General features: G+C 34.2%; 1 protein-coding gene across 1 annotated transcript in view; it reads right to left on the bottom strand.

Annotated features, from left to right (window-relative positions):
• Positions 1-150: 150 nt before the first annotated feature.
• Positions 151-12920, bottom strand: part of RhoGAP93B (MyTH4 and RhoGAP_KIAA1688 domain-containing protein RhoGAP93B) — a 232382-nt gene continuing 219612 nt past the window's right edge. The window contains exons 9-12 of the mRNA XM_089100012.1: positions 10806-10922; positions 8175-8363; positions 5973-6199; positions 151-310 (exon numbers count right to left, since the gene is read on the bottom strand). Of these exons, the coding sequence (XP_088956138.1) occupies positions 151-310; positions 5973-6199; positions 8175-8363; positions 10806-10922 (693 nt within the window). The remainder of the gene's footprint in view (positions 311-5972; positions 6200-8174; positions 8364-10805; positions 10923-12920) is intronic.

Raw genomic sequence — 12920 nt, 5'->3', positions numbered from 1 at the left:
CTAACTGTGCAGAAGATACATATTATAAGAAATAAATGAGTTAATTATGAAATATTTAATATAAAAAAAAATTAATGATGAAGCCTAAAATAAACAATAAAGAGATTATAATAAGAAAAATATAAACTTAAACTATTAATAAGAAAAAGACTAGCTTACATGGATTGGCCACTTTCCAATTTCTGAAAAATGCAAGGATGGGTCTCTGTGTCTTCTGATATACCCTTCTAGATGCGGTTGCAGTTTTGGACTAGGAGGAAAGAAATAAAGACAAATAGCCAAAAGCTCCCAGCCACGTCGAAGGCTTTCTCTAAAAGAAGAAGACAAAATAGTAAGAGGCTTCGCTGATCAGGATATCACAGTTCACGTAAAGTTCCCTGAACTTTTGATGAGGCCAAACACCAATCGATTTTTAATTTGGTTATGATCCCTCCCCAATGAGTCCTATCAACAATAGATTTTTTAAATTGGTTTTGATTCCTCCCCAATGAGTCGAAATACCAATCGATTTTTTAAATTGGTTTTGATCCCTCCCCAATGAGTCCAAACACCAATCGATTTTTTAAATTGGTTTTGATTCCTCCCCAATGAGTCGAAATATCAATCGATTTTTTAATTGTGTTTTGATCCCTCCCCAATGAGTCCAAACACCAATCGATTTTTCAAATTGGTTTTAATCCCTCCCCTCTTCTCGATATACCCACCCCTTGTTAAGAACCATTGCTCTGTTGATCACAACTGAGTACATACAAGAGCACCCAGAATGCTTAGGATTTCTAAGGGAAAAGTTTTATTACATTTCAAAATAGAATATGAAGAGAAAATAATGGCAAAACAATTTTTCGGCAATATTTATAAGAAAATCCTAAATAAAATTCGATGTTCTGCTTTTTTTTCAATACAAGATCGATCTTTTGCCATTCTGGTACTTTTTCCATTAAGTGGACACCTATAAAAAGTCAAGTTTGGTTAATGCTAATGAAATAGAATAAAATAGGATGAATATATAACAGTTTATAAACAAATTTGGGCTAAATATTTGCACATTAAGGGGTGGGGGGGGGGGGGTAAAGCATAGCATATATTAAATACGTAACCTAACCTAACGTAGGTACCTTTTCCTCTCTCTAAACCCCAAAAACAACAGTTTAAATATTGCAAATTCAATGAGAAACCACGCTCTTCGATCAATTTAGATAACAATTACCCGCTTTACGAGTCTCCATCACTGCATTCATTCGACTGTCTACAGCCGAGGTGTCCACATAATGGGAAAGTACCGCCAATTTTCATAAAAACAACTATACTTCTTCATTTGGTCTCATTGGGTGACTTCAGCAGAGGGCGGGAGGGGGTAAGAAAAAAAATTCTCCAAAAAAGTCAGATTTTTCTCGAAACATTGCAAAATTTTGACGTGGCGCGTATTACTGTCTTCTAAGATAGGATGGGGGGCTGATGCATTTCCCCTCCTCAGCGAGCATCCAAGATTCTTTGACAGCCAACAGTTCTGATCGAAAAGTCAAAATCAAAGCGTTAGACAAATTTTCCATCAATTCCGGTTAGTCATTTTTTTTCTTATTTTATCGGTTTTTCTTCGATGAATGTATGAGGACCTACTTCCCTTCTTTTCTCTTCTCTTTCTTTTCAATTTATGAGTATCAAATTATGCACTTAAATGCATGAAAAGCTGACGCATAGACGCCTTTTTTAACACAAGGCGTTCCACCAATAGGAAAATTTCATTATGCTCTACTTTTGAAAATCGATTCCTCATATCTTGTTCAATGTTAGAATCAAATTCAAATAACGATATGTTAGTCAAGAGAGGAAGGTGAGCTGGCTTTTCGAGGATTTTTAAGTTAAACCATTTTTTATTAACAATTTAAATTTATTTTATTTATTTTTATTTAATTATTTTATATATTTAATTTATTTTAATTTTAATTATAAACAATTTAAATTTTTAATTTTGATTTATTTTAATTTAATTTAAGGAAAATGATAAAGATTGCCCTTCAATTTGCCAATAACTGATTTTTAGGGCGAAAGGGGAAAGATGGGATCAAACAACAAAAACAAATTATAGAGGTGTCTTAAATACTTAGTAATTTTTCTCAATGTTTGGTAAAATGCAATATGAGCGTCATAGAACAGAATAAATTACACGTAGCCCATGTCCTGCAAATGGTTTCAAATATCCAACAAAGTTAGTATTCTAGGGTTTCAAAATAGGAGCTGGAATATACCTTTCCAGGGTATAATCCACGCTCTGGACTAACTCCAGTAACTTTTAGTGTCCTAACTTAACTACTTCCTATGACAGTGCTGTTTGTCTTGAACTTATTTTATTTTCTGTGTTTTCTTTTCTCTATTTTTCTCTAGCTGTGTTTTTATTTTATGTGTTTTCTTTTCTGTATTTTATGTGTTCTCTTTTCTGCTGTGTAGTACTTACTGTATAACACGTTTTTTAATAAACAAGTACAATAAATTGCAAAAATTTATCTAAAATTCAACTATTTCACCCAATTGGGGTAAAACACTATGACTATCTCTCTAAAAGAAAAGCAACAGCGACGTTTTTATAACGTTTTCTATAACGTTTTTATAACGTTTTCAAAACCTGACGAAGTCTTGCAGTTTATTGTCTTTGTAACACTCTAGGGTACAATGTCTGACAAATTTTTATAGTTTCATAAAAAAAACTTCGTTCCTGTTTTTTAAGCTAAATTATGTTTTGGCGGCAACACTTTGGCTTATCCACTTTTTTTTCTATGCACCGATTTAATTTTAATTTACGAAGCAGCGGTAAAGGTTTAACCTCCGCGGTTTTTGCAAAGAAGTTTTTTTCTTTTTAGCGAGAAGTCCTTTGGACAGGTAGGGGAATTTATTCCCTAGATTCCCTTCATTTAGAGACAATTACTGGAGAAAGTGTGTAATATTGTTGCTTTGGGAATAAACCTCACCTCTTTTTGCAAAGAATTTTTAATTGGAGCTTATTTGCTGACCTACGTAACATAGATCTTCTTTCAGGTATGATTATTACTTCCGCAGTATTGCTATTCACAAGCCAAATGAGAGCAAAAATATTTCCTATTGTTTTGAATATCCCTGAATATAATAGTTGAATGAATGCTTTAATGAGAATGGGGTCACTATCTATCATGGGCGCGCATAAGCTGAATTCCAGGGGGGGGGGGGGCTTACCTCGTATAATTGGCACTTTTAATGCTATATAATAGAAATCTTAGAACAAAAATATACAAATAAGGCAACATCATTCAGCCGGGGGGGGGGGGCCCCTTATGGGCGCCAATGCTATCCAGCTTGGATCTTTGGGCTTAAGATCTTTGAAGGGTTGAGGGCATCAGCTCTTCACGATGATTTTTGTACTTTTTTAAGTTTTAGCACAGCTTTTTACATTCATGTAAAAGAGAAAAAAATTCCTTCGTTTAGTCAAAATAAAAGATAATGAGAAAGAGATTAATTTTGATCAAATAGTGTGAACAACTTTAAAGACTGGAAACGTTAGTGCAAAAATGTCAACGCCATCTAGTCTTTGGAGCTTCTTAGTTACTAGATGACGTTAGCGATTTTTTCGTCGACGCTACCGCTAGTAGCGGTAGCTATGACTTTTGTACTTTTTTAAGTTTTAGCGTAACTTTTTACTTTCATGTAAAAGAGAAAAAATTCCTTCGTTTAGTAAAAATAAAAGATAATGAGAAAGAGACTAATTTTGATCAAAGAGTGTGGACAATTTATAAAACTGGAAACGATAGTGCAAAAATGTCAGCGCCATCTAGTCTTTGGAGCTTCTTAGTTGCTAGATGGCGGTAGAATTTTTCATCTACGCAACCGCTAGTTATCCCTCTTGTAAATTACTCATGCTCTTTGATCAGGATCAAAGAGTATAAGTAACTGATAAAAGTCAGATCTTCCGCTAGATCTTTTGAGCTAGACTCTCAGCCGGGCATACCCATATTGTAGTTGTATTTAGTTTATAAATAAAAGAACCTGAACCGCAATTTAACAGGGAAAGATAGGAATTGGAAACAACTAGCGCCGAACGCAGCGAAGTGGCTGGCGAAAGTATTAAAAGTGTCTCTAAATAAGTAGAAAATTTAATATAGGCTTAGCCTAATCTTAGTATAGCATTTGAAAGTAGAGTCTCTGTGTAAGCAATAAATAACCTGTACTGGTTTTGTTTCAAGAACTAATTGAACTCAAAAGGCCAAGCTGCACAGAGTATGCCTAGGTTTAAACTGGTAGTCCTCCTAGTTATATGTTTGTGGACTCTTTACCCTCACCTGCTTTTCAAACTGCCAAAAAAGACGAGTATTTTGCTCTTTAGGGTAGACTAATCTACTGTTTAAAAGACATATTCAGGCCTAGCCTTATAATTTCGCTAGACGCCAGATGGCATTGGTGTTTTTTGTTGGCGTTAACACGAGTTTTCACTTATATCAACTAACCATACTCTTTGATCTGGATCTTCGGGAAATGCGCTAATTTTATCATGCAAAACTTATCATTTGAATTTCGTCTAAAGTTTAAATTTCTATCAATTTTTCTTTGTAATGTAAAATATGGAACACAGTAAACCCACATCAACCGTTTGGTTTTGGGTGAATCAAATTGATTTTTGTATGTTAATTTTTGCTAAATTTAATTAAATATATAAATATCAATGACTCAGATGAAAATGAAATTGATTGAACTCCGAGTTAAAATTTATTAAGCATAAGTTTATTGAGACTTAATAATAACAATTTGTGCAAACTAGCTTATACCCGTGAGACCAGCTTTAAGGGTTCAATAAAATTTTAGTATTATAGGTCAATTAAGAAAAACACAGTGAAAGAAAGAAAAGGCAAGGCGTAGTGTATGTCCTAAACATATCCTAATGTCTTGTTAAAAATGGCCAGCCTTTTCTGCTACAATTGAAGGACAAATATAGGCCAAAATTAATCAAATTTAGGTTAATTTATTACAAACAAGACTCAAATAAATCAAGGGGGAGAACAACACCAGTGGTGCTCACCCATGTTATATTAGTGACATCGGCTTGCAGTAACTATATAACTTACTTTCTGAGAATGCTAGTAAATCTCAGAGCCACTATTGATAAACAGGTTTCCGCTGCATAGTGAGATAATGCTCACTCCGTGACAAAGATTTAAACTTTAGTTTCTTGGGGTTTAGGGGGACTAAAAGTTAGCAGGTTTGGGTTATGTTAGGTTACGTATTTAAATATGCCAGGCTTTACCCCCCCCCCCCCTAATGTGCAAATATATAGCCCAAATTTGTTCATAAACTATTATATTTCATCATATTTTGTTTTATTTCATTAGCATTAACCAAACTTCACTTCTCGCATGTGTCCTGGATTTTAGCACAGTACCAAAACTTTAAATAATTTACAGAAGGAGATATAATCATAAGTGTTTTATCACACATAAACTACAAAAAAAATCTAGTTTAAACAGCGTGAGTGATGAATAAGACCCTTAAATAAACCATCTCACCCAGGATCCCTAATCTTGCCCAGGAATTATTACACACATTTTGGGGATTTTCAGTAGTTTGCTTGCACAGTCAGATTATTCAGGTATCTTGGGTCGTATTTGGGGATACTTAAATCACACTATTTAGTTCAAATTCAAGTCCATATTCATCTCTGAGCCTGATTGCACTACTGAAAGGGGCCCTCAATCACTATACAACTTCCTTTTTGGGATTTTCAGCAGTTTGTTAGCACGAATCCAAGTGCTTGTGGGTCTCATGGTTGGGTTGTTTAGGTATTATGGTCTATTTAAGAAAAATTTAAGATTAACTATTTGCTTTAAATTTGAAAAAAAAATTTAACAAAGTTCAAACCCATATGCTTTGCACCCATCCATAAGCACCCATTGGTCCTCCCGTCATTGCACCCCCGAATTTGGTTTGCCAGTATTTGCAAGTACTGCACAACTTACTTTTTGGGATTTTCAGTAGTTTGCTTGCATAGATCCAGGTACAATTCATCTCGCAAAACAGGTTTATTCCAACCAATAGTACAAATGTCCAGAGCAACCCCGTTACAGGTCATATCAGGTTTGCACTTTCTATCACCCATATAAATTTGGAGCAAACGGAATAAATTACATGACTCTTTCTTTAAGCTCTTATCGACGAATGGTAGCATTGGCTTATTTAAGCTATCCTAGAAAGAAAAAAGTTTAAATTAATTATAGTTAATATAATCAGTATATTGTGCATAGTTAAAAGTTTTGATATATAATATTATCACTATTAAAATATGAAAGCTTTGGAGGTTTTTATATGTTCAGAAGTTCTATTAGTTATACCCCCTGTCAAATTCCAGGTATACAGTAGCATTTATCAATCTCTTAAACAGCCTATATTCATTCTTTTTTAATTATGGGTATAACTATACCCATAATCGACTTTCTGTAGTAAATTTGGATATGGTAATTTTGTTTACATGTATGTTTTGCAACTAATTACAGCATTACACGTATTATTTCTTCCTACATCGCTTGAACGCTTTGAAGTAAAATACAATCACTATTAAAAGATATTAAATAAAATACAAGTTTTTTTCAACTAAAAGTAAGCATTAACATTAAAACTTAAAACGAACAGAAATTATTACGTATATGAAGAAGGCTGCCTGCTCCTCAACACCTCACTTAATACGCTAAAGTTTTTCAGTACTTTTGCATAAAGCTTCCTGCTGTTCCAACTAAACGACCCTTGTGTTTCAGAAGTCGTTCTTACAGAATTGGGACAAAATTCAAACTTTAGCGTAAAGAGCGAGGTGTTTAGGAGGAGACAACCCCCTTTATATACGTAATAATTTCTGTACATTTTAAGTTTTAATCTTGCTCCTTACTCTCAGTTGAAAAACCATGTTTTTTTATTTAATTTCTGATCGTTTCTTAAATAGTCCCAGAAATCTGGCCCCACCTCCACGGAGAAATACCCTTCTTACGGAAATACCCTAGAAAATTCAATCCCAGTTAAAATTTACCAAGGACAATTACCAGTAACAATTCCACGCGTAACATTGAGACGGAAAAGAGAAAGCAAGAAATATAAAATAATTTTGTATAGGAATTCTGGCAAGTTCCCCCAATGTAAAATTTCCTCTGACAAGTTCGACCCCTGGAAAATTTCCTCCCCACGGAAAATTTTCCCGTCAAAACAGAAGAAAGTAGAAAATGCGTTTTCCCATCATAACTTGTATGCATGCTTCCCAATAATAAATACCATACGTAAATAATGGGCAATTTTTATCACTTAAAGACCTTTCCCCTGGGGCTCTGGTTGGGGGTGGGGGTCATGTTATATCCAAAGGCATAGTTTTTGGACCGTTCAACTATGATAAACAAAATGGCTATCTCAAAAATTTTATCAGACGATTTTGGGGAAAAAGGGCGGGGGGCGGGGGGCCTAGTTACCTTCTAATCTTTTCGGTCACTTAAAAGAGGCATTAGAACTTTTAATTTCCATTCGAATGAGCCCTCTCCCGATATTCTGGGACCACTGGGTCTATGCCATCACCCCGGGGATAAAACAAACAAATACGCATCCGTGATCTTTCTTCTGGCAAAAAATGCAAAATTCCACATCTTTGCAGATAGAATCTTAAAACCTCTACAATAGAGTTATACGCTGATACGCTGAATCTGACAGTGTGATTTTCATTGAGATCCCATGACTTTTAGCGGGTGTTTTCACTTTTTTTTCGAAAATAAGACAAATTTTCTCCGGCTCCTAACCTACAACGGGTAAGACTAAACATATTGAAACATGTATATTTCAAATCAGCATAAAAATCCAATTCGTTTGATATATTTATTTGTATGAAAATTCCATTTTTTAGAGTTTCGGTTACTATTAAGCCGAGTCACTCCTTACCTACAGTTCATTACAACGAACTGTTTGAAAGGCTGAAATTTATGAATGTTTCTGAAATTCAGAAATTCTCTTTTCTTCTGAATAAAAAATTTAATTTGCGTTTGGATTGTGTTATGAGATAATATTTGTGCTAGAAAGGAAGTTTTTTTACTCCATAGTCAAAATGTTTGCAATTGTTAAAAAACTGATCCTTTACTACCCACAAATACTCCATTATGAAATCAGGCAGAAAGACATTCAAATGAATAACTAACCTTGCTCCATGAAAGCATATCGCGAACAGAAACATTTTTTCTAAACAATCCTTTCTTATGAACGGCCAAATGATCCGCTGCAAATTTCTCTATGTCTCCACTACCTGTTATCAACTTCTCTGGGCCAATTACAGGTGGCGGTAATGTTGGTAAATCCCTTCTATCACGTAAGGAAGAAGAGGAGATCACCTAAAAAAAATCGAGTTTTTAATATATTAGGTTTTATTAATGTCATGCGTAGACAGAAAGGAGGGCAAATAGGAGAAAAAAGAAGGTAAATTTTGGTACCTTAAAAAAAATCACACAAAAAAATATTAAAAAATACAGAATGACGCGTCACAGAATGCGTCAAATTGACGCATTTGGATGTCTCAAAAAAGGAAAATAAAAATAAATTTCAAGGACCTAACACGTGTGTGCACAATAATGATGAGGGCATAAATTTCGGTGCCGCATAAAAGATTAGAAAAGAACCCGTCAAAATACTTCGCATTTGGATGTCTCAAAGACAGAAGACAGGGACCTAAAATACGGGTAGACCAAAAAGAAGGGGTAAATTTTGATACTAGATGAAATTAAACAAGAACATGTTAAAACACACACAGACTGGGATATTGACGCGTTTAGATGTCTCAAAAAGGAAAATAAAAATAATATCCAAAGACCAAACACATGTGTGGACAAAAAAGGAGAGGGAATAAATTTCGGTGCCCCGTAAGAGATTAGAAAGAACCCTGTGAAATACACAGATTTGGATATTCACGCATTTGGCAAGGCCGTATCCAGGGGGGGGGGGGTAAGGGTCTGACTCGTCAAAATGTAACAAAATGGATATAAACAAATTTTGTATGCGCTTTTTGAGGTTTTTTGTTGTATAACCCTCTCCCCCCCCTCGAAAAATAATTTTTCAGTAAAATCCCCTCCGAAAAAAAAACCCTGGGTACGGTCTTGGCATTTGGATATCTCAAAGAGGAAAAAGACAATAAGCATTCTTAAAAGGGCTTTCCTCTCCTTAACATCCCCTACCCCCAAAGTTTTGAATCAATGGACTAATAACTGATATAGTAGGTAACTCCTGTTTTACCCACTAAAGATTTATATTTCCCTTCTAGGAGTTATCACTGCATTTAAACTGCTTTAAACACGCTCCTTTTTTAGGTCGATTTTAATCTTTTTTAATAATTATTTTTATATTAATAGTTTAAATATTATTTAAATCTTAAATTATATTGAAATATTAATATATTATTTATATTTAATTATTAATATTTTATTAATTTAATTAATATATAAATTATATTTAAATATTAATAACTAAGGATTTTAGCTCCTTTTTAATAATTATGTTTAAACCATCCAAACAGGAAATGATTAATCGGCTAAACAAAAGCTTTTTTATTGTAAAAAATACATAGTAAATAATATAGGCTGAAATTATCTGTTTAATTCGGTAACTAATTATTAAATATTATTGGGCAATATTAATAAAACCAAACAATAAAATAAACGAACAATTAAATAAACTGAATAGGGTGATAATAAAAGGGCGATATACGCCATTTTTGTAATTTTTCAGGAGAGCCAAAAATCGGTAAGAAGTTTGTCGGCTGTGACCGCTCTGAAGGATAAGGCTAATGGAGATAAAAGGAACATATTCCAAATCAAATTTTCATGCTCTTTTCAGCAGTAGAAGTTGAATTCAAGTATTCCGAGCGAATTAAAAAGTATACCATTTTATGGCGTATGTGTCCTTTTTCCTTGACAAGAAAAAGGAGAGAAATACCAAGCCCCATGTTATATTTCAATAAGATAATCCTCTTTTCTCTTTGTGAATTCCAACAAGAGCAGATAAAAAGAGGCATACGCCACTTAGTGGCATTTGTCTCTTTTTATCTTCGTAGCATCACGAGACAGGACAATTCTGACTGCACCATTCGATTACTGGTGATGAGTTTACCCCCATCACATACAAAAATCATTTTCGACCAAAATAACAAATGTGACAACAGGCCAACAGGCTGAATGGACAACAGGCTTATTCCCAAAGAGGAGTTGACAACAACCAGAACAAGTTATTCAATCAAAATTGTTGAGCCAGAATAAGTCAGGAGGTCTTGCTTCACTTTTTTTTTCATTTATTGTTTTGAATCCTCCCAAGTGTTGGCTTTTATAAGCAGGCAAAGTAACTCAAAATTTTTATACAAAGGACAAACAACAGCTAAAGATACGAGCTTCAGCATTTTTTTACAGTCCGGTAATTTGGGAGAAATTATTCATAATTCATACGTGTATTGGCTACTTGTCAAATAGTTATAGAAAACAAGAAAGGGAGTTAGCCAGATAAGCTTAGAAATAAGATAAGCTTACAGATAAGCTTAGAAACTGATACACTGACAAACAATTTTCATCCAGGATGTATATGGGAAAGGGGACTCGGTGCTCACCCCTTCCGAAATTCCAAATTTTCGGACATCTTGTATTCAAATCTTTCTTACCCCCCCCCCCTTCCCCACACCCCAAAAAAAAATCCTGCTTATGTTCCTGTCATCTGTATTTCATTTCGGGAACTTAATGCAAACTTTAATCTTAATGAAACTGAAATAATAAAATGAGGCTTTAAAAATAACCTACCTGGAATCGCGGCTGACTGTAAGTTGATTGCAACTGTGGTGAAAGACTAGAGGCGGCTGTGATAGTCGATATTGACATCGGACGGAATGAGTGTGCAGAGCAACCATCTCGAAATAACTGGAAAAAAGGATTAATAATTAAAATTAATTAAGAGCTTAGCTTTTTTTATATACGTTGATAGGTAGGATAATTTGTCAAGAATATAATTTTAGTATAATAACATGTGCGTTTAAAACACAATTTTTCCTAATAGCATTGAAAGACATGTCAGCGTCCTTCTTTTTTGGCTCAAAACAATGTTTTGAGCAGTATTTTGCACTGGAAGGCAGACAAAACAAGATTAAAATTAGAAAAAAAACGAGAAAAACACAATTCAAGCGGCAGCGATCACAACTCTATGATACAAATATTGACACATTTTGGAAATACCGAAGTTAAGGTTCTCGCAAGGTCAACTGGATCTTTAATAATTGCAATTGGGATTACAGCTGGACCATATCTTTTGCATAAGAAATTATGTAACTATGTTATCAACACCAAAAACTATTTCCATTTTTTTTAACGGTTGTTTGATACAGATACAACTACAAAGTAACCAAATCTTTTTTTTTTGAATTTTGAAAATATTTTACAGTCAGAAGTTTTCTTGTAAGACATAAAATATTTCAAAAGTTCTACGGGCATCTTCTTTTCCAAATTATTAATATTCACGAGGTGTGTAAATTAGAAAAACGAAGACTGGTGAACTATATCCCTTAAATTTTTGGCGTTCATCCCGAAATGACCTTTTTTAACATTGCAATTCTCTGGAGTAGAATCCCTCGATCCTTTTAAATTTTTAGCCCTCCCCCTGTTGAAAAAGTATTTTCTCTACTGATAAAAATCCTCTAAGCTGTCATAATTTTAGCCCCCTCCGGGAAACATTCTCCCTCTGGGAAAGTTTCTCCCTCTGTATAATCCAAAGAGACTTCGGCATAAAACGAAGAAATGCAGAGAGATTAAAAAAAGGACAAAACTAAACGAGGGCGATTTTTAGCCAGTGACCTGGCTGAAACTGGTATTTTCAAGGGTAGAAACCACCCTCGTTTTGTCTTGTCTTTTTCTTCATTTTTTGTTTTGTTTCTTCTTTCTTTTTCTGCCATACTTCCTGCATAGTTCTCAGAATGTGTTTAATCTAAATAGAGAGGCCTTGTAGTGAAATCAAAGAAAAAGACGATAGCCAAATATTCAACAATAGATAGGAGCAAAAAAATTTAAAAAAAATGACAAAACAAACTTAAAAAACCTCTTAAAAGCAGTTTAATGTTAAGGTTAATGTTACCCATTATCCATCATTGTTACCCATACAAATATGCGCTTCCCTTTTCATCCATCGCCCAAAAAAGTTGAAAAAGGTTGTTAATAGTTGAAGCACCCTTCGACTAAACCTTAAATTTGCTTGGACGAAGCTATTATGCAAAAACAAATTTCTTCCACATACAAAAAAAAAAAAAAAAAAAAAAAAAAAAAAAAAAAATCCCGATCCCGATTATAATAGCGCCATACACACAACATTAGAATCAGATCTCAAAATTATATGTTTCCAAAAATAATTTTGTCCACAATCCAACTTTTGTTTATGACTAGTGACATTCCCATTCAATTTCGACATCCAGATCGATATCTAATTCGATGTCATTCTGGAAATTACGTGCATGGAAATCACTCCCCCATCCAAAATCGTGTTTGTCTAGCTTTCATGATGCCTAAAGCCTTTTCATATGACAAATACAATAAAAGAAGTTTATAAAACTGGACTGTGTAATTTCAATCTGTGGAACAGCAAAACTCATAGACCCGCAATCCTGCATACTGGCAAAATCCAAAAACACAATTCTTTTTCGAGCAAATTTGCCAAATTCCCAATCTAGATAATGAATTTAGATTCTTTATTGGCAGAACAGTATATTAATGATCTAGAACGGGTGGTCAACCATCAGCCCGTGAGCCACATGTGGCCAGCCATGAACATTTTCAAGCTCACGAGATTCATCATACTTTCAACAGTTCGCGGTAAGGAGCTACTCGGCCCAATAGTTACCGAAACTCTAAAAAACGAAATTATGGTAACGATAG

This window comes from Artemia sp. Qi Xiang Cuo, chromosome 14, assembly GCF_049724085.1.
Source record: "Artemia sp. Qi Xiang Cuo chromosome 14, ASM4972408v1, whole genome shotgun sequence".
Taxonomy (NCBI): Eukaryota; Metazoa; Arthropoda; class Branchiopoda; order Anostraca; family Artemiidae; genus Artemia; species Artemia sp. Qi Xiang Cuo.
The sequence above is the reverse complement of the archived record's forward strand: the minus strand, read 5'-3'. Positions and strand labels throughout refer to the sequence as shown.